The 22,975-nt window shown below is 41.1% G+C and overlaps 1 protein-coding gene across 2 annotated transcripts; it reads left to right on the top strand.

Annotated features, from left to right (window-relative positions):
* The first annotated feature begins 115 nt into the window (after nt 1-115).
* On the top strand, nt 116-22,916 carry mapk4 (mitogen-activated protein kinase 4). 2 transcript variants are annotated; one of them, XM_072681862.1, is made up of 7 exons: nt 116-480; nt 2,194-2,267; nt 2,938-3,518; nt 9,491-9,635; nt 13,556-13,717; nt 18,265-18,466; nt 21,641-22,916. In XM_072681862.1, the coding sequence occupies exons 3-7, from the start codon at nt 2,976-2,978 to the stop codon at nt 22,587-22,589; spliced, it is 2,001 nt and encodes a 666-aa protein (XP_072537963.1). In that variant the 5' UTR covers nt 116-480; nt 2,194-2,267; nt 2,938-2,975; the 3' UTR covers nt 22,590-22,916. The 2 variants fall into 2 exon arrangements, with proteins under 2 accessions (XP_072537963.1, XP_072537962.1); XM_072681861.1 differs by having other exon boundaries at nt 2,190-2,267.
* The last annotated feature ends 59 nt before the right edge of the window (nt 22,917-22,975 follow it).

Genomic DNA, 22,975 nt, shown 5'->3' with positions numbered 1-22,975 from the left:
GAGAGAGCGATGAGGGGAGGGGAGGGGAGGGGGGCTTTTGTTCCTCACCGGGGCAAAAAACAGAAGGCAGGTGTGGAGATAACGGGGCAGGCTGAGGGCAAGGGCGTGACGTCACGCCGAGGGGTTTACCGACGAGTTTCGAGAAACAAAAGGAGGAGAAGAAGAGGGGCAAACACTCCGGAGGAAGAGTCTACTGAAAGGAATGTTTTGGGGAAAGAGGGCGCCAACATCAGCGAGCTGTTCTTCCTCTGCTCCGAGGCTGCTGCTGCTGCTCACCGCCAGTCTAATCACACACAGCGCCAGCAGATCTAACGCGCTGATATGGTGCTGATAACGTGATGAAGCCGCGCTGATACGGAGCTTTACTGCCACCGCGATCCGCAACGGAGGTAAACAAATGAAAGAAGACCGGATATGTGGAGCTAAACGTGCAGTTCTTTCCCCTCCGCAACGCAAGAGAAGAAGCCCCCCCGTACTACGGTAAGACAGGGGAGCATCGCCCCCTTTGTACTTTCCCTACTGCTCGGTGGGGCCGAACGATGGAAAGATACTGTTGAGGGAGATGTGTGTGGAGCAGCAGGGCGGCAGATTGTAATCTCCGTTAAGCTTCTCTCTTCACTTCGTTGTCACTTCGGAGCGTGAAAACCGATCCTAATCTCCATTCAGCTCACAGGTTTAGCTCGCAGTTGGGATACAGACGCTGCGAGGCTGCCACACACAAAGGATCAGGGGCTGCTCACGAGTTACACTGGTTTTCACTCATTATCCCAAACGTTTAACAAGTTGTTTTTCTATGTATCATTGAATCTTTGTTTTTTTAAGCATTAGAGACAGATTTAAATAGGAGTGTATATAAAAAAACAATAACAGCAGCTATTCGTCGCCTCCTCTAGAAGATCAGATCAGCCACTATCAGGGAATCTGAGGACTGTGGTGTTGCTGCAGCGTTGGTCCACCGCTGAACTGCACCAGCTCTGCTAGTCAACGCCATAGCAGTATGCATTATTTATAAAGTTGGGCTGAAGGGAATGCAGGGCTGTGTTGGCGCTGTGTTGCACAGACACTTCTCTCTCGCTGGGATGCCTCATTTGGAACCCTATTGCCGCCAGGTAGAGAACAAAACATGCCCTTTCCCCCCTTCTCTCTGTTTCTGACAGCAGCATGTCAGAATGACTTAGTTTCTAAAATAAGGATTTCTTGATAGTTTTATAAATAACATTTCATTTTCTCGAAATAATGAGTTAATTTCTCAAAATTTCGTGCTGAGTTAAAGATACAAAATGTGGAGATACTAAGTAAGTTATCAGTAAAGTTTTTGACACATTAGTGACATTTCTGAAAAAGAACATGTAATTATTACTTATTATTTGGAAATACAAGGGTAAAATGTAAGTAAATATCAACATTTTAAGATTTTAAGAGAAAAGAATTCGAGATTCAAAGTCAAATGTTTGAGAAATGGAGTCTTAAATGAGGCTTAATATTAAGATTGTCCGAAAAACATGAGAAAATTAGGCATTATTTTGAGATGCAAAGTCCAAACAAAGTCATTAGTTATGATATGAAGTCAAATAGTCGAGAATACAAGTAATTCACTTATAAACAGATGGATAGTTATTATTTTGAGATATTAAGTAAAAACAATTAAGTCACTATTTCGACATAATCCTGCCAGGAAAAAAACTGACTACGGAAGGCTATTCCCGACAGATAGATTTTTTCTTCTCTACCTGTTGGGAATAGCCTGCCACAGTCTGGCCTGGGCTAACAGTTAAATAAACCCCAGCAAATGTGGAAATCTAAAGTGCACACAGGCTAATGCCTTTCAGTAGTGAACATCTGCTTATATAACAGCATTTTGGCTGAAGGCTTAACACTTGAGTAGATTGCTATCTTGTCGTTGAAGATGAGTTGCTTTGACCAGAGTGCCCCAAAGACACTTAACTGGCGGCCTTTCTTAAAAGTGATGCAAAGCGCTCATGGATTGGCTCATTCGTTCACTGTGTTTCTAGGACAATGTCGGATTATGGAAACATTAGGTGTATGTGAACTTTTTGCTGAGTGGAAGGCAATAGAAGTAACAACAAATGGTATTTGGAAGTGCGCTGTCAAATGACGTCATTTACCATTAACACACATGTCTGTATATTGCTCCTTTTTTCTTCTCTTTCTCTCTCTCTGTCTCTCAGGAAGAGAATGAATGCAAATGCTCACAGATAGCTGCGTACGGAGCATGGAGGTGAAAGGCCAGCACAGACACAGATACGGCAAGTAGAGGCTCTTGGATTACACACTAATTACATCAGGTTTATCCCCTGATCAGTTCAGTGTCTGCAGCCCAGCATCAAGTAAGCAGCAAGTCTAGAGCAAGGCTATTACAGAGCAAACAGTATGACAGAGCATCTCCAGCAGCATCCTGGCGCTCCTTGAAGAACGTAATTCTATTTAGCAATAGAATAGCAATATAAGCAAGAGGTGGAGCGGCCTTCGGAACAGAGATCGCAGCCCAGGAACCCACGAGCGTCCGTCTACGGTACATGAGTAGCGGGCTCTGACTGGCTTGTGGGATGTTGCTATGGAAACACTTGCCCTGCACAGGGGCACTGTTGCGTTCCACCCAGCGCTGGGCCCTCTTCACTTTGATAGGCCGCCTGCATGAAGCACTCTGTAATTTAAGGGGCTTCTCTCCTAGTGGAAATTCAATCCACCAGGCATATTAAAGATGACTGTAATCATCATCCATTTCAGCTTCATGCTATAATCTCCTTATAACTACTTTAAACATCTCCACACATGGTGTTTAAGAGCAATTTCATAGGTAATGGTTCAGTAATTTTTGAAAAATTTCACCATATCAAAAGGCGGCATTTTGGTCATGTAGTTTCGTGGTCTCTGTGATGCTGCTATAATATCTTTTGCGTTTTCCACACTCCACAGCCTTTCCCAGGCAGTGCCCAGTGGCTCCCCTATGAACGATGGCCAGGCAGAACCCTTCCCTGTTCAGGTATGGCTTCGACCTGGGCGGCCACTTCCAAGACCTGCGCCCTCTGGGCACGGGAGTTTCCGGCTTGGTCCTGTCGGCGCTGGATCGGCGCAGTGGGCAGAGGGTGGCTGTGAAGAAGCTGGTGCTACGGGATGCAGTCAGCCTGAAGCACGCCCTGCGTGAGGTGAAGATCACACGGAGGATTCAGCACGAGAATGTGGTGAGGGTGTACGAGGTGCTGGGCCCATATGGCCGACCACTGCCCCGTGATCTATCCCAGCTCACGGCTTTGTACATAGTGCAGGAGCTGATGGAGACGGACCTGAGCCATATTCTGGAGCAGGGGCCATTGCTGGCCGAACACGCCACCCTGCTCTTCTATCAGCTCCTGCGAGGCCTCAAGTTCATCCACTCGGCAAACGTGCTGCACCGCGACCTGAAGCCAGCCAATGTTTTCATTAATACCGAGCAGCTGCTACTGAAGATCGGTGACTTTGGACTGGCACGCATCGTAGACCCACACTACTCACACAAGGTAAAGTGCAGCGAATACTGCAAGTTTTTGACGGCATTGCAAACATACAGGCCTGTTAGAGCTATTGGTATCTGTGGGCAACACTGGTCTACTGTCTTAAAAATAAAGGTTCTTAAATGGATCTAGGTGTGGATGTATGGTTCTAGGAACAACCTTTAAGAAGTATAGAGCTAGAGATGGCCTATCAGTGTCTGTGGGTATTGGTATCCGGCTGATGTCAGAAGAAAATGTGATATCTGTGATTAGAAATCTGAAAAAAATGTACACACTAGTATCGGTATCGGCTGGGTCTAATGCACTACCAGTATGGCACGCAGGTTGTGAGATTGAATGCCAAGCAATGCCGCTTTGCCATCAGCGGCTGGAGTCTGAGAGAGCAATATTGGCCGTGATCTCTCCGGGTGGGTAGATGGAGCTCTCCCCCCTCATCACAGCCAAGTTTGTCGGAGGCTGCCTGGTGATGCTGCCAATCGCCATCAACGCCATTTGAAAAGGGGTGGTGGCTGGTTTTACATGTATCAGACCTTCCTACTGTTGGGAGCATTGCTAGTGCTAGAGGGAGGTGCTACAGGTGGGTTAACTGTCAGAACCAAATTGGGAGAAAAAGGGAAAAAATTTACAAGAAATGTAACAAATATTTTACGTTCTGATCTAGGATCCCTTCCAGACAGTAAGGTCATTGTAGATAAGAGTGAAATCTAATCCTAAATCAGCACTACTACTTTGAAAAGCTTTATGAATATGGGTTCTGGTCCTGGTCTATGCTAAACATTATCACAATATTGACCTTCACAAGCATCCTTGGTATTCTTTGCATATTTGGAAGAATCAAGGCATTTGCTTCTTTGATTCACATCTTTGATCAGGTTTCTAGAAATTATCTGGACATATGCTGTACATGTAATGGAGGAATAAACAGTGAATACAGGGGAGTGGTCTCAATATCCCCTTAGTGTGTAATGTGCCATGTGCCTGGGATTGAGGAGCAGCTTTGCTCTTCAACTGTTTTGGTATCATATCTAATTATTATAGTCAAGATTATGCTTAAGTATATTTCCACTCATTTCTACCAACCTTTAGCTTCAAATATTCCCATTTTATTCCCATGAATTCCAGTTGTTTCACATAATATCCTGTTATATTTCCAATAAATAATACATTCCCAAAACTTCCATGGAAAGTTTACATTTTGGAAAATTTCCAAAGTTCCTGAGCTAAGGTTCTCATGGAAAGATACCAGTCATTTCCTGGAAATGTATCAGACATTTTCCACCCCTTTGCAACCCTAACTGTAAATTTTCAAGGCACACGGTCGATCTCAATCTCTCTCGTTGTTTTTTTTTTTTTTTTTTTTTTACAAGGTATTGTTAGTCCGTGTTATGCAGTCCCATTGACCTGTGTGTTTTGGTGTTTTCCCTACTCTGGCACACTTGATCCAACTAACAAGCTAAGAATGGGTGTGTTAAAGGAGGGAAAACACTGCAATGTGCAGGAACCAAGACTGGGAAACAGTGGGCTATGTGCTCTGTGTGGTGTAGCAAAGTTCCAGAAGTCTCCTCACATGCCCCGTCGCACACAGTCAGCCCTACAGGGTTTCACCATAATCAGGGTGAATTATAACCTTGACTGTTTTGGGATCAGGGTTTGTGAAAGATTAATGTGGCTTTTTGCTCCTCTATTGTCCCGCTTTATTATAGCAGGGAGCACATTGTGTAACATTAGCGGAGCCTGTAAGGCCGAAATGAATGGGGGGCTTTGTGCGAGACGGGCCGAGGCGGAGGGAGTTATCAGGGAACGAGGGAAGGGGGTAGAATCTGGTTGGGATGGACAGGACAGTGCGACGTGAAACTAGGACAACAAAGGGCCGGGCTGTGTCGTAGATGGTTCACTTGAACAATAAAGGAGTTTGGTGAGTCATAGACTGAGTGAGTTTGCAGTACAGTGACGTTTCTGCACCCCTGCTGCTCTCCCCTGCTGCTCTCCAGCTTTAGCCTGTCTGTCAGTGGCTCGGGGCTCATCTTCTGTGCCCTCGAGCTGCCGTGTCCTTTTGCGAATGAGTCTGAATCCGCACGCTGGAAAGGGTCCAATTTCACTTCGGTTCAGTCTGTCTTTTCTGTATTAGTCAACGTCCCACAGCCCTGCTCCCCATTACCGTAAGTGGGTGCTCTGCTCTGGGCCTGGTCGGGAACATTTAGTTCTTCGCTGTGGGAGGGGGATACAGAGAGCTTTACTGTGGACTCACTGCAGCACCTGGATACACACATGGCAGCTACGCAGGTGGGAGGCTTGCTGAGAGAACACAAAATTATGCTTTCAGCCACACAGAGAGTGTAAGGAATATATGAGCGTATGTATAAACTGGGTCATAAGTAAAATCAAAAATGTAAACACAAGAGTAGAAATGTAGTTTAACTACAGTCTTGAAAAAAAGGTGCTACAATGGTTCTTTGAGTGATGCCATAGAAGCCATAGAACCATGAAAAAGGTCCAATTTTACCAAAAGTTACATGAAGCAAAAGCTTCAAAAAGTTTCTTTAAGCCTTTGACAGGTGATGTCACAGAAGATCAGTGTGAACCTTCAGTTAAAGGTTTATTTGGAGTGGTCCTTTATAGATGATTAATGAACTCCTAAGAGTATCACTAACACATTAACAACATGTTGAAGTAGCAGCAGTGAAGTATCTGAATACACTGAGGTAAATATCTGGTCTGTTGATGCATTCTTGACATGAAGTAGATTTACAGTTGATTTAAAACCACAATCCTGGCCCTAATCCTAATCATAACCTTGGCCCAAAACCTAATCCTAACCACCATCCTGGCCTTAATCCTAATCATAACCTTGGCCCAAAACCTAATCCTAACAACCATCCTGGCCCTAATCCTAATCATAACCTTCATAATCACAACCTAATTCTAATCAAAAACTTCAATCAAAATCTTGACCCTCATCCTAGCCTTAATCCTAACCTTAATCTTAACCCAAAACCTATCCCTAACCCTCATCCTGGCCCTAACCCTAACCTTAACCTAGCCCTATCCCTCAGCTTGACCTCAACCCAAATCATAGCCTTAGCCTAAAACCTAATCCTAACCCTAGCCTAAACCCAAAATCTAATCCTTACCACCATCCTGGCCCTAACCCAAACCTTAAACTCAACCTTAACTATAATCAAACACACTAACTTTAATCTCAACCCAAAATCTAATCTTAACCACCACTTTGCCCTTAATCCTAACCCTAACCTTAACCCATCCCTCGTCCTGAGCCAGTTCCAAACTGGTGTGAGCAGCAGGTCTATAACAGCTTGTTGAGAAGGTTGAGGTGGTCTGTATTGGACCTGTAAGATGATCAGGGGTGTCTCAGATCTACAGATCTGAACTTGGACTCAGAATACTCTAATAAAGTAAAGAACAGCTGAATTCAGCTGATCATAAATACATTTTATTAATACAGTTAATGAATTGTGTTTTTTTCTGAATGATAAACCAAGCTGTAGATAACGCTGGAATTACTGATTAATCTCAATTAAAAATTATATCCAGAATAGCTCATGTGCTGATGACCAAGTATTAGAGCGGATGTTTGACAGACAAATATTATATACGGATAATTACATTTTATTATCATTTCCTCCCAGATGTTGTTATGTAATGGCTCAAATGTGGCTTAAATATTGAACTGTGATGACTCAGGAGACGTAATAGTAAACTGCATTAGACAAATAGACACATTGTCATTATTCTTAACAGTACAACAAAATTCACATTCCCAACACTCGTCACATATCCCAGCTTAGAAAGCCAAATATGTGCACCTTTACCTTTACCACCGTGCAAACGTCAGAGTTCATTAACTCTTATGAAGCTTCGGGATGACTGTTAAGAGTTTTTATCTGTGTGACATACTTTTGTCCATTTCTGTAGATAACAGTACTTGACACTGTGCCAGAAAGCATGTAAGCATGTGTACTTGATGGTGTGTAACTTTTTTTTTTTTTCTGAACAAAAGTGAAGACCTTTATGTGAAATATCCGCAGTATGCAAACACCACAGTGAGGTCAAATCAATGCATTACTTACAGCAGCTCTCGTAGCCTTTCAGCCAGTGCCAAAGCATACCAGCTACAATTTAGTTACCATGCATCTGCCGAAAAAAAAGCATCAGTTGAGTTGTTAAGTTAAAAAAAACAAATAACACTTAAGTGATTTCTTACACTGTATGATACATATGATTTACATTGCAAAATGGGTAATTATTCTTTAGCCGTAGATGGTTGTGGCATCATCAGGGTTCGAACCTGTGATCTCCCGATGACAGGTCCAGTGTTTAAACCCACAGTGCCCTGGTCCTGCCCTGGTCATGGCGATCCCTTTTATTTCACACCTAAATATTAGGCTTTGATCACATTACAAGCCTCATTAATCTCTTGCCAGTTCACGTTCATAAGTGGCCTGTATCTGTCTGGAATGTGAGCGAATCCTGAAACGGCACCTGAGCGCTCATCAGTAACAAACCTCAGCTGTTCCTTTCCTCTGTTGTTATGTTGCCACGCTGCTGGGGCTGGCTGATGGCGACTTCACTAAGTGCGTATGTGTACAGGCAAAACGACACATGAAAGCCGATCTGACCGTTCACATTCATGTCACATGCCCATTAATCGGATACGTATTCTATTTAGGACTGCATATATAAGTGACTCATATCTGATGTGAAATCCGAACTTTTCAAATGTCCACACAGCCCTGAAAAAATCAGATCTGTGTCACATTAGAGCAAAAATCTGATTTGAGTCACTTCAGCCTTGTAATGTGAACGCAGTCAGATTTGTTGGATTTGCTGGAATGTTTGTGCCTATCGGAATTAGGAAAAAATATTTGATTGTAATTTTGTAATATGTGTAATAACCAATAACTAACATTGTGGTGAATGGTAAGGCTGCACAGGGCTTTGGAGTCTAACTATTTATATCTACAAACTCTAGTAGCAGTGATATTGAGTCCTCAAGTATATGGCACACTGTATATAAAATAACTTACCTTAATAAGCACTTTTCTTATGACACTAATTCAACTAGGATGTACTGATGCCAAAGTAGTGGGTTGATGCTGATGCCAATACTAAAACATTCATAAAACATAGACTATTTGGATTGCATCTACTTGGATTAGCATTATGGAGTGTATTTCTAGAGATTTAAAAATGTAGTAAAATGCATATTTTTTGAACACAGCATCACCCAGTAACACAGCATCACCCAGACCTTCTCTTGTAGAAAACAATAAATAAATCATTAAATATTGGTTCGAAATATTGATTGAATCTAACCACCTGTTTGATGCCAATCATTTTTTTAAAAGCAATTTCCTGCTGCAATTATTAGTAAGCCATTATGTTCAAGTTCCACAGGTTAGTGACTTGGCCTAAAGACTGTAGTGACTTCGCTGGAGGCACTCAGTGTGAATGGCATTTCTGGTTGTGTCCTCAACACCCACAAAGCCATCCCGCTGAGGCTGCCTGGCCCAAGCCCACAAATAATTCATCACCTGGGCCTCAGGAGAAAGCTAGAAGGTGAGAAAGACATAGGGAGAAGGAGGAAACGGGTTGGAGAGGAGAAAATAAATTTGGGGATGGTGGGGTGCTGGGGGGTGGGGTTGTTGGGGGTCATGTGGCTACATCAGCTGTTTCTCATTAAGGATTGAAGAGACGCTGGGTCGTTGGAAGGAGAGGGGCTGTAGCTGAGGTGCTTTGGCGCTGGCTTCCAAGTGCATTGTGCCTTAAGACTATAAGAGCTGCTGTAAACAAAGCATTGATTTTTTTTTACCTCAGAGTGCTGTTCTCCCTTATGCAGAAATTTCCCACGCCTTTCTTCACTTGTGTTGAGAAGTACAATGACTCTGCCAGGAGTTGCTTGTATCTATAAGTCTCTCCAGTAAGTAATTGTCTTGTTTCGTGTTTGTGTGATCATGCAGGGCTACCTCTCTGAGGGCATGGTGACTAAGTGGTATCGCTCCCCTCGTCTCCTGCTCTCCCCAAACAATTACACCAAGGCAATCGACATGTGGGCAGCCGGCTGCATCCTCGCTGAGATGCTGACAGGACATACACTCTTTGCAGGTCAGGCTGGAGCGTGGTCACACTCTTCAAAAATAGTACATTTAAATTGAGAGAAAGTATCAGAAATTGTTATATATATATATATATATATATATATATATATATATATATATATATATATATATATATATACACACACAACATAACTTATAGCTATAGCTGGGGGTTATTTTTGTCATGTTGCTGTGTATTTAAGCCAAGAAACAAAATGTTTGTGCACTGCTGGTCAAATAAATTTTAAATTTTAAAGAAGAACATTTTCTGCAACTAATGCAACTAACAACAATCTAACAACTTCTGCAAATGTCACCTATTTTTATTTGATTATATGAATTGATTTATAAATGATTATAAATAAATACAAAAATGATAAAATAGTAATTGTCACAAATGTTTGGACCCCTTTCAAGAAAAGTCTCAGATCTTAGCTTCAGGATATTGGTAAGGCTAGTGAAGAATTGTCATTATGAATTGTCAGATGATGGAAATGAAGATAAGGAAGGCAGATAAATCAAGGAAGGCTGTAAAAATTTATCAGAGCACTTCTAGCTCACACTTTCCACTGTCCAAGAAATTGTTAGTTAATGGGAACTGTGGAAGTCAAGTTAAGCTATATGATACCCAAGAAAATCTTAGCTAGACCTGCTTGTATGCTGACCAAAAAAGGCAAAGTAAACTCCCATATGGCAGGAAAGCAGGAAGGGTTACCTGACACAGGAGTGGTGGTGCACTATTCAACTGTTCAGCATTGCCTGCTCGCGCAAAGTTGATCTGCATGGAGAGTCATCAGAAGGAAACCTTTCCTGCAGCCTCATCGAAAGTCAGTGCTAAAGTATGCAAAGCATAATCTACAACAAGTGCAGTGGACTGATGACGCTGGAATTCAACTCACAATTGGCCGCTATTACCAAACGTGCCACAAACATCCGCAACTGTTTACATCTACAACTCGTTTTTCTACAAAACAAGTCTGAACACACAACAATAATTTTATACTTAACTTATTATCAAAGGTCTCGTCTTTTACTCATGAACACTAATGTGGTATTTAGTGAAAGGTAAAATACACGCTTTCCACAGAATTTCTCAGCTTGTTTCTACGAGTGAGAAATAATTTAACAGAATGTAAAAGGAGGTGTTTCAGTGTTTATACCCTATGGGACATTAATTTGCACCTGGATCTGCGTATACTCAATTCAGTCAAAGAGCGTTTCTGTTTAAGTGTACTCTGATAACGCTGGCCCTGAGTGTTTTTCATGTTTTTAGATGGAGACACACCAGGGATGACTGAAGGAAACTGCAATTATTTTATAATTTATACCCTTGTGCTGAAGTGCCACTACAGGAAAAACTGACAGCTGGAGTGGTGATTGATTTTCAGCCATGTGTGTAATTTGTCCCTGAGTGCTTTAAGGCTTCAGTAATTAGTCAGTTGATGTAGAATTTATAGTCCAATTTCTTGGTGCTGATAGCATGTGGGACCACACTCCAGTACGTCATGAAATACACTGCAGTATTCAGGCTCCGGTGATGCCTCTATCACTTCAGCTAAGACAGGGAAGCTGTAGTCTAGCTTTAAAATGGGATTATTAAGGCTGAGAAAGCAAGCACGTACCTTGGGAGCCAGGTTCCACAGTTGAATCGTAGGCAGTTGCTTGGAAGATTTCATAAATAATTCAGTCCTGGGCTTGGTTAAAAAGGCCCATATCATGGAATCTTTGCCTTTTTGAAGTGTAAGATAATGTAAGTAGGTGATAGTGTAAGGGAGCTTTGCCTTATGTTCTGTGACTTCTTACACCCTAAGGATTACCATTCGGTAAAGACCTGCTAAACAATGCAAGTTGACAGAGCTGTTCTCCTAAGTTATACCAGGAGAAATAAAAACCAGGAACCACTGTTTGTTTCTGAGGAGTTTGAGAGGTTTATGCAGATGTGAAGAATTGCTTGTATGAATAAAAATATGTTCTTAATGAATCAACTCAGTAAATAGTTTTCAGTACCATGGTAAAAAGCCTAAAAGATCAAACATTCTCCACAAGAGGAGCTATTAGCTCTTGGCTCTTGGCTCTATTAGCTCTTGGTTACTTTTGTGTGCATCACTGAAATAGAGGAGACCCACAGCAACAGGATCTCACAAATACACCCCTAAAGTTCTGTCACTCTGTAATCAATCTAATGTGCATATTAACTCCTTAAAACACCTATAGGCTGCCATCGGTCTGAAAGTGACATTACAAGCTATTACCAAAGAATAGCCACATGATTTTGTACAGAAGTCCTGAAGTTACTGAATAATACACAGTAGTGTGTTATAAGCCTTGCTGAGTTAAGCTATTGGATACAAGAGAAAATCTTAGCTTGTATGCTGACCGCAAAGGCAAAGCAAGGGGTTAAGGGGTTAAGAACATGGCTGAGCTAGATTTCCATATGTTACAAAGAAAAGGGATTTGGTCCATTCATAAATGCTTGTGTTTACAGATTTCATGTATATGAAGTACAGTTAGATGTCAGCTAGCAGACTAACAGACTCTTTCTTAGGCAAACTGGATATCAGAGAGTGCAGAAATGTGCAGTGAACACTGCTCTGTATTTAGTTGCATTATATATATTAAAATGACTTTGTCAGAAATCACTAATTCTGATAATAAAGATGACTTAAAAGGTGACAAATTGAATTTGCTGGTACCTGCAGGTTACCTTTTCCAGAGCACTTTTTCCACTTTACCAGTTTTCAGTAAAACTTTATTAATCCTATTCATCGTTGGATTAGTAATTCATCGTTCTTAATCTTATTCTTAAATAGTCTCTGCAGTATGTTCAGTTAGGCTTATTTTTAGTGTTTGGCCTAAAAATCTAATCACTAATATCCCTAATATAGTAAATTCTGTTAAGGTTAAACTTTCTAAACATACCATTCATTACCCTGATACCCTGATTCATTCAGTCCATATGTGGAAAATAAAGGGCAAAACCGGTTTGTCTCGGCCTGTAGTGGTTTAGCCTCCCCATTCTGTAGTGGGGTTAGCCTCCCCATTCTGAGGTGATACAGAATCTTGTTACTATAGAAGGTCAGTATCAGATATATTGGAGTGGAAGATGTGGAGAAAACCTATTAAGCATTGTTCCTGACTGTGGAGAAGCAAAAAAAAAACAAAAAAACACATACATTCAAGATGTATATATACCGATTTTGGATGTCCAGAATTTCATTCTGAAATTAATTTATTTGACAGCTCATCTTGGATACCTTTTGGATATGGCATAATACAGGGAAGCTAATCAGAATAGAGGTCATTTACACATCTTGACATCAACTGGGCAGGCAGAGGGAACAGTAAACAGCCGATTTTATTCTAATGCATAGAGAGATGATAAACACTTGAACTATGAGTGGTTTTGGACAATGTAGAGCCTGCCTAAGATTGAGAAGGTCCCCCTTGTGCCTCCACAACAAATCTGACCATTTTAGGTATCTGAAGGTGTCCTGTGTTATCTAGCACCAAGACATTAGTAGCAGATGTTTAAGTTCTGTAACATTAATGAGCCTCGGGTGCCCATGATCCTGTCGCCAGCTCAGCGCTTGTCCTTTCATGGCCAACTTTTAATAGGTACTGACCACTTCATACCAGAGAACAAAAAAACAACAAAACAAGACTTGCCTGATGTTTTGGAGAAGCTCTGACCCAGTCGTGTAGCCATCACAGTTTGGCCAATGTCACTGTAGATGAAGATAAACAATGTTTTTCTGTCAGTGGTACTAATGTTATGGCTTAACAGAAAAATATGAGGAATAATAACAGACATGAGAAACAGCCCTTTTAGGAAAAAAATGTCCAACACATGACAAGTTGGTCTAATACCAGTGAAATATGCCGCTGTGATTCGTACAGAGACCTCACCCTCATGAATTTGTTTGGCAGGTTCTCACGAGCTGGAGCAGATGCAGCTAATTCTGGACACGGTGCCCGTACTGAGGGAAGAGGACAGGCAGGAGCTACTCAAGGTCATGCCCTCTTACGTCAGCCATGGCTGGCAGGTCAGGAGATCGCTGCGGGAGCTGCTGCCCGAGGTGGAGGATGATGGTGAGTGACAAATGGCTAGAGATGGTGGGAAGTGGTGAAAGGAGGCTGTGCACAGGAGTGGACTGTTTGAACTTACTTACAGCATTAGCCTTGATTCATGCATGTAATAGAGCAGTGGTTCTCAATTCTGTGGCTGGTTCCACCAGCTGTACTTCATGTAGCCAGCTGTACTTCTGTACTTCAAACATAGGCTAGTTATAATGCTAAAGTGTTTAGTAAGCTCTGCTTTACAAAAAACTAAAGTTTCACTGCACAAACTAATTCTTATGTGAAGCCTAGTAGTTACTGAATACTGTGTTTGTGTGTGTTCACTGGTAATATGGTTAATCCAGCATAACTAGAGTAACCAGTGACCTAAATCCATTAATTGCTCATGTTCAGAGGTGTCAAGTAACAAAGTACAATTACTTTATTACCTTATTTAGAAGTAGAAAGTTTGGTTATCTAGACTTTACTGGAGAAATTATTTTTAGCCGACTTTTTACTTTCTACTCCTTACATTTTAAAATAGCCTTGTTACTCCTATTTTATTTCAGTTTGTTTTTATTCTGCCTTGTCATTGTTCAAAAAAAAAGAAAAGAAAAAGAAATCCTATCCAGATAAATATCCCTATCCAGAAAGTGTGAATTTGATTGTAGTTGGGTGAGAGTTGAAACATATACCATTCTGAAAACCTAATGGTTTAGAAGCAATCCATCGCATCTGCACATGTCACGCCACACTCCAGCAAGGACATAACAGACCTATGTAGCCTAGATGAAGATGTCCTAGCAGAGAATCAAGAGAACTAGAGTGAAATGTCCCAACTAAGCACCACATTTACATTCTAATTCCAATGTTATTGATAACATGCCTCTGAAGTTTGACTTTTTGCACCATTACAAAACTTAAAGGCAACTACTCTTTATATTTTCTGCCTAATGTAACACATGTTAATGCTCAGTAGTAAACATAGATGCTCCTTTAATGTATTTGATATTATTAAAATGCATTAATTTACAATGGGCAGATATGTAGCTGAAACAGGCAGCCTAGTGCCTCCTAATATTTCTCAACATCAACATTTTAATAGAACATTGAAGTCATTATGGCTTTTAGAAAGGTAGGGTAGTGCACTATAGGCCCCTGTGGTGCGGCCTAAGCTCTTGGCATTTGTTTTTCTGACATTACTTTTACTTTTAGACTTTAAGTCATTTTCAAACCAGTACTTTTATACTTGAGTAAAAAGCTCAAGTTGATACTTAGACAACTATAGACGTCTTTTTAAACCCTAGTATCTCCACTTCTACCTGAGTAATGAATGTGAATACTTTTGACACCTTTGCTATTTTTACATTTTTGCTCAGATAAATACTTTCAGCTCTAATCATGATACTTGTTTAAACTGTCAACTGCTATTATTCATTCACAGTTGCATTTCAGAGACACTCAGCAAAGGCAGAAACATCTAGACTGTTGATTGGTTTTGAATAACATCATAATTACAGAAGATGATTATGACTTTGTCCACTGTTTTTTTTTAATATCTAAATATTTATTTTAATACCAAAGATAAGCCATTACTATTACTATAAGCTATTACCAATGAGTTAATCTATTTATATATTAATGTAGTGTGAGAAGTTCTCATCCTCCACAAAGGACACTATTATGAACATAAAAACATAATTACTGTTTATTTACTTAATTTAACATAATGGGGGAAAAGACATGTAAATTTTTTTCCAATGTACATAATTAGGATTTGTATCTAAAATGTTGCTTAAAAGCTTTACAGTTAGGTTTCATTCACTTATTTACTCTTTAATCAGCAACATGTTTCACTTGACTAACGATGCACAAGCTTCTGTGTTTGACTGCATGTCCAGAAAATTAGCATTTCTGTCTTCAAATTCAAATATGATTAATAAGGAACGATTAGGTTTAGTGTTCCAACACTCTGATGTTTTATGTAGCTATGCATTGCGGACATATGCTGCACAGACGTGTTTGAAAAGTCCAACCTGTGCATTATGCATAATGCATTGTTATTGCCCCTGCAATGCAGTGCTATAAGGCCAAGCTGGCCTTTCACTGACCATTGAATGCACTTCTGGTGTATCAAAATCCACTGCAGCAGCCAATGTGAGGACATTAGCCAGAGAGCATTAACACACACTGTTAACAGAAATACTCCTGAGACCTGGATTTATGAAGCAAGTTCTGCAGCTTCATAAATCTCATGTACAAAGTAGGAGAGTTATGGGTCGGCACTTTTACGGTTTAATGTAACGGTTTTAAGCACAATTATAAAAAAAAAGTAAAGAAAATATAAAAAATTAACAGATTACTTTGGCAATATCCTCAAACACTGGCTTTGTAAAAAAAATGTTTTTGCTATCATTTGCTTTAATATATGTGAGTAGAAGTTTTCAAGTGCAAAAATACTTGGCCTGAGTAATATTACAGTATTTATCATGATGAATTATATCACACTATACTTTTATATAGTGACGTCAACACTCCAACTCTCCAACACTGCATATTTATTAACAAAAAGAGCAGAATCAATTCTGGAAAATTGGATTTAGTGCAGGTCAGTGTGTGAACTGCTGAATAAAAATCTTTCAAATGTGATTCCACTGGTCATTTTTGTCCATTCAGCTTAGCAGATGATCGTGTACATTTCTTGAACAATCAAGCTATTTCATTTAGGCTACATAGAAATGTACTCAATCCCAGGAAAAAGGAAAATCTTATTTTCTCTTCAGAGCTGAGTTATGTATCACAAAGCATCAGATGCAGAACCTGAAGCAGCTCCGTGCTGCATTCTGTGCACTCCTGCATGTAGTTCAATGTAACAGTGGCATGTACCATTCAATTTCTGTCATTTGACCATAGAGGTGTGTTGGAAATGCACTCCTGCAACATTTCACTCTTGAGCGACTAGTGTAAAAAATATGAAGCAGACCAGGATAGCAGCATATTTTTTTAATCGTTTTTTTTTTTTTTTGTATTCAGTATACGGACAGGTTGATAATCATAATTTACCTATTATGTACTATTTATTAAACCATCACGCATAATGAATATAAAAGAGAAATTCTAAAAATAATTATCTTGCCTTGATCTTGGCTTTAATTTTACAAGTTGAGCATTTTGTAAATTCATTAAAAATAAAATTCTAAATTACCCAATTTATATACGTATTCAGACCCTTCACTTACGGCAGCAATGACAACCTCAACTCTTCTTGGAAATGATCCTACAGGCTTGGAAGATTTCTCCAGAAATGCTTTGTTCAGGGCCAGACCCTGGCTGGACTACTCGAGGACTTTCCCAAAGCCATTCCTAAGTTGTCTTGGTGGCATGCTTCAAGTTGTTGTCTTGATGAAACGTAAACCTTTTCACCAGTAAAATCCTGATCACTGTGGAAGTTTTCACTCAGGATTGCTTGATATTTTCTGCATCTGTCTTTCTCCCCATCCTGACTGGTCTCCCAGTCTCTGTCGCAGAAAAACATCCGCACAGCATGATGCTGCGACCATCACGTTGGACTGTAGAGATGCTAAACTCAGTGCCTCCACATACAGCATTGGGAATTGTGGCTAAATAATTCAATCTCGTTTCATTAGGCCAGGAATTTACTTCTTATAGTCTGAGAGTCATTCAGGTGGCTTTTTTGGCAACGTCCCAGTGGGCTGTCATGTGGCTTTTAGCAAGAAATGGCTTCTGTCTGGCCAGCCTGCTATAAAGGCCAGATTAAAGGAGTGCTGCACTGATTGGTTGTAGTTCTTTAAGGTTCATCCATCTCCCACTAAGGAACAACTAGGAACAACTATGGAACATTTCTAGTGCCAAGTTGGTTCTCGGATACCTGTCCAACCAGATCTAGGAAGAATGTTGGTGGTTCCAAACGGTCTACTATTTGACAATGATCGATGCTACCATGCTTTTGGTGACTTTACATGCTGCAGATTGCTGCAATTTTCTTGTATCCTTTTCCAGATCTGTGATCGTGACACAGTCCAGTCTCCATTGTCTACAGACAGTACTCTTCATCTCATGGATTGCCGTTTACTTTGACACGCACCATCAAGTAGACATTGTATAGCCAAGTGTATGCTTTTACTAATCATGTCCAGTGAATTCAATCAGACACAGATGGGCTTCAGTCAAGTTGTAGAAACATCAATGGTAGGACCATTGATAGAAGTAGGATGCACCAGGGCATAAATTTACAACACTCTTTGTGAAGTACTGTGTGTAGATTGAAAGGCTTAAAGAACATGTCGCTTCTGATTACCAATGGAAAGGTTCTTCACATTCACACACATCTGTTAGAAACATGGTTCTTTATGAAATCTGTGGCATCGCTCAAATAACCACTTAGAGCATCTTTACTTTTAAGAGCATAAGGTTTGATTGGGTCTGAGGAGACTTTTAAAACCCGCCTGCATTTGCTAAAGAAATGATCTAGAGGATTGTATAAAAGCATTAGCGTCTATTAAGCCTTGCCATCAATCCAGTATCAACGCACCTTCTTTCTTCTTAATTCCTTGTCTCAGCTGTTGACTTCTTGGAGCGGATCCTGACCTTCAACCCCATGGACCGGCTGACAGCAGAGGCGGCTCTTTCTCACCCGTTCCTCAGGCGCTATTCCTGCCCCCAGGATGAGCCGGTGTCCCTGCAGCCCTTTCGCATAGAGGACGAGCTGGAGGACAGCCTGGTCAGCGAAAACAGCTACCCGCACAGTGGACGCTGGGACAGGTAATGGGTCCGGTTCCTTATCCTACTTTCCGAATGCCCACAGCAGGGCGGGTATAGACATTCTTTCTACAGCCCTTATTTAAGAGTTCAGCACTAATTTGATGTCAGCATAAAGGGCTTGTTGTGGTGTAGTAAGCAAAGGCTTGTTCGGCTGCAGTTCAACTCATAAACTTAATGATATAAAGGTGGTCTTACTCTAGGGATTATGAAGTGGTTCAATTTGTGTTAATACAGTGTAACATATGTCCAAAAGTATGTTGACACCCCTCCTAATCAACATTATTAGCTACTTCTTTTGCTAAGGAAGACAAGTTCACAGGAGTGGACTGCTTATCAGTGTAAACGTTGGCGTCCCACAAGGTTATGTCCTAGGTCCCTTAACATGAGCTGAGCACGCTCTATGTATGCTAGACTAGTGAGTTTTAAGAGTGTTTGAATTTGTAAAACAGCCATAACATCTTGGTAGATTGTAGCCATCGTCATAACCACTGCAATGCACACGGCAGTACTAGCCCTCGCTCAGTTTCTGTCCTGCAGAAACACACTGCACTCCAGCTCCTCATCTCCCTCAGCAGTGCTATTTCTGGCATGCAGATAAATGAGCTTGTGTGCGGTTTTGTTTTTCATTGAAATGGATTAGATTTGATGTTTGTTTTTTTTTTTTGTTTTTTTTTTAGAAATAGTGTGTTGGAACTTGATTGGTTGACACTTGAATACATGGCAGGTCTTTGAAATTTGTATTCAGTCTTTAATTGAATATGTGAAGAGAGAAAGAGAAAAGGCCTTTTCTGTTTTTAGCTGTACTAAAAGCGAGGTTTTTAAAGAAAGGGTTTCCTGGGTTTAGTGTAGAGTATCCTGACTGGTCTGCACAGAGCCCTGACCACAACCCTATCCAGTACATTTGAAATGAGTTGGAATGCTCACTATAAGTCTAGCTTTACTGCCCACCTAATGCTCTCGTGGCCGAATGGGAGTGAATCCCTGCAGTCATTTTACAAAAGCTTGAGAAATGCTTTTCTTTAGATGAGTGGAGGCCATCAGAGCAGAAAAGGGGGCACAGACTCCCTCACTCCCTCTTAACACCTACAGTTAGGAATGTGATGTTCCACAGTCACTCAGGTGTCTACATGGTTTTGGCCAGTGTAATATTTCAGTTCAAAAAGTTGCCATTTCTGTATTTGCGCTGTCAGCTTACACGCACTTCTCACTCCCACTTACCTTTTATTTGTATCCCACTGAAGAGAAGCGTTACAGTGTTTAAGATGGAACTATGTAGAGCATCCCGAAACTATTTCTGTGGAGTTCTGTTTGACAGAGCCCAATAAAATACATTATTAATACACTGAGGAATGCAGTGAAACAGAGCAAGGAAGCTAATTTTAGAAACTCTGAGGAGAACATACTGGTTTGCACTATATTGATCCATGATGTCCCAATGTGCCCTGTCAACTCCGGCCATAAACACGGCCATTAAGAGATGTTATGTGGCTACATTGTTTAGTATGGGGTTAAATGAAAGCCACCATCACAGCAGAGGGCAATTAACAGAGGGAAAGCCCTAAGGCGTAGTGATAGTGACTGCTGGTGAAATATAGCTATCTCTTTAATTAGATCTCTCAGTTGAGCCTGTAACAACATCAGATTGTCATTGTTGTCCTTTTTGCAGCCAGATGGTCTAATCGGAGGTGTAGGCCATTATTTACTGCTCAGAGAACAAGCAGGTCGAGGTTAATCAGAACGGTAGCCCTAAGGAGGGCAGGCTTTAGTGGCTTTGACAGAAAAAGGGCAGAAGACCAAATGGAGACTTTAACGATGAAAGAAACGTGGCTGAAGAGCAAATGGGGACCTCAGTAGCTTTGAAAGTGAACCAAGTGTCAAGCTGTTGCCAAGAAATATAAAACGTTTACAGGCCCACAAGCTGCAAGCCAAAGTGCCAAGTAGGTTCAGATAGTTTTTTTTAGGCTTAGGTGTTTTAATATATATTGACAGACAGTCTGGTTTGTATGGTTAGGATATATAAGGTTTTTAAAAGACCACGATTACTAATTCAGTATAAGTTTTGTATTTTAAACAATGTGAGATAACAATATGGTGTTCCCCAAGTCTAGGTTTTACGGTACTTGGTGTTCTCTAGCTATATACAGCAGCCTGGACATTTAATTCAATTACATTTATAAAAGCAAATTGTCAATCGTTTTTATGCTTTAGATTATATTGTACAGTTATATCAGTCTGAGCATATTACTAGTTTTATTCAGTTTATCCTGGCTTCCTGTTACATTCCCATTGACTACAAGACATTGGTTATGACATTTAAAGCCTTTAATGGCCTAGCTGGCATATCTTCTCTTGAAATGTTATAGCCCATCCAGACCACTTCACTCAGCTGATGCAGGCTTACTGCAGACTGCTAGGATCACTTACAGTTCTGCATGTAGATCATATATATATATATATATATGTGTATGTATATATATATATATATATATATATATATATATATATATATATATATATATATATATACATACATACATACATACATATACATATATATACACACATATATATATATACACACACACATACATTTCTGGGACAGGGTTAACCATTCCACTGCATACCCCCCCCCCGAGTAAAGAAATTAATCTAATCTACTCATACTAAAATTGTCCTCTGCATTACAGTGTACAGAGGTCTTGATCTTCAAATATTAAGTGTTACCACCCAGTTGCTGCTTTACCTAACAAATATTGGCCACTATTTGACCACTACTAATGTATTAGTGGACCTGTGTGGAGTCTGTGAGAGTAAATATGGTGTTCCACAAGGCTCTGGTCTAGGCCCATTTGTGTTCTTTGGTTATATACAGCACCTTAGACATATGATTCACAAACAAACTGGCAATCACTTGTATGCAGACATTAATTAACCTCACTCAGTACCCTATTATAATGCCATTTAGGACAGCAGTCAGATCGAGTCCTTTGCCCATGATGACCATTTGTTGTACTGTTTACTGTATTAACGGTATACAGTTACATTTGTGTATTCAAAGTATATTTGAAAATAATTCTGAGTCATGCAAACATAACTGAACTGTATGGAATCAGGGTGAAATATTACACACCCATGACTATCAGTGTATTAATGTTCTCTGTCCATGCCTTCCAGTCTTTCGTCAGACCTGTGCTGGCAGCAGCAGGAGCAGTGCGGGTGTATGCAGAGTGTGTCCGAGCTGGGAGAGGCTGAGGAGGACGAAGTGCAGAGAGACCCCCGGGCCAATTCAGCCTCCCTCATTGAGGAAGCTCAGGTGGACCCTCGCAAGTACTCCCACAGTAGCTCGGCTGAACGCTTCCTGGAGCAGTCCCACTCGTCTCTAGACAGAGCATGCGGCCACTACATGGAGCTGGACTGCGGTCACTCCTGTGACTACAAAGTGGGCTCTCCGTCCTACTTGGACAAGATAGCATGGCGGGAAGGGAAACCACAGCACTATTCTGAACCCAAGCTGATACTGGACTTGTCACACTGGAAGCGCAATATCCTCCCAGGGCCCAGAGGGGGCAGTGCCGAGCAACTTCCTCCAGAGGAACCTGCCGATTTGTTCCAAGAAATCTCGCGGTGGGTAGAGAGCACACAGTCAGGCCTTCATTCTCCAGGTTCACCTCAGGAACCTCCCACCTCCCCTTGTTCTCCTCCTTTACCGCTTTCCCCAACTATGCTCCCTCATTCCCTCACTCAAACACGACCTCCTTCAATGCTGCACACCTCTGATCTTCTCCACCAGCACAGCCGGAGAAGTCCTACTCCTTTCTTTTCTTCTCCGCCCTCTCTGCTACCTTCGTCCCCTTCTTCTCCAACTCCAGGTCCATCCAACACTTTTCAAAGCAATCCTGAACGTTCTCCGCGGCCCAATACCGGAGAAGACCACTCTCCGTTTGACTTGGACATGTTTATCTCACAAGCACTACGGCTGTGTAGTCAAAGTGATGAATCCGATGCTTCCAAGCAAGGTAACGTAAGCTGTGCTTCGGGCTTCTCGGACCACAAACCGACCAGAGCTCGAACCTCAACGCCAGAGATGCTCAAAGCTCAAGGCTGTCACAAAGAACACTGGTAGAGAAGAGTGGAGCATGGAGTGGGACCTACAGTAGGTCCCATAATTTTATAAGAATTGCTTATTGCTGCTCTTGCAAGGTTGCATTGATTTATGAATGTGTGACTTGCTCAAGATAATAGACAAACCATTGTTTTTGGAATGCTGATTGTGAATCTGTACTGAAAACCTGTCTGAATGTAGTTTCCTGGCTCTTCTAAGGTCTTTTTAAAAGGGATCTTGGTAAGAAAAGAAAAACAATTGCAAATTCTGACTTGGTTTTTAACAAAACTTCATACACCCTGCAGAGGAGATGCTTTTTATACAGCTGTATTCTTCACCTTTGCAATAGTACACTAAAGAGGTTTGTCTGTTGGATGACTATTTCCAATGTTTTCACTCAATAAACC

This window comes from Salminus brasiliensis, chromosome 6 (genome assembly GCF_030463535.1).
Source record: "Salminus brasiliensis chromosome 6, fSalBra1.hap2, whole genome shotgun sequence".
NCBI classification, from domain to species: Eukaryota; Metazoa; Chordata; class Actinopteri; order Characiformes; family Bryconidae; genus Salminus; species Salminus brasiliensis.
Note: the sequence above shows the minus strand (reverse complement) of the source record. Positions and strands in the feature narration are given on the sequence as shown.

Coding starts and splice junctions, on each gene's coding strand:
- mapk4 (XM_072681862.1), top strand. CDS start 2,976: ATGGCCAGGCAGAACCCTTCCCTGTTCAGGTATGGCTTCGACCTGGGC. Junction 9,636..13,555: donor AGGACATACACTCTTTGCAG/GTCAGGCTGGAG, acceptor TTTGTTTGGCAG/GTTCTCACGAGCTGGAGCAG. Junction 18,467..21,640: donor CACAGTGGACGCTGGGACAG/GTAATGGGTCCG, acceptor CATGCCTTCCAG/TCTTTCGTCAGACCTGTGCT.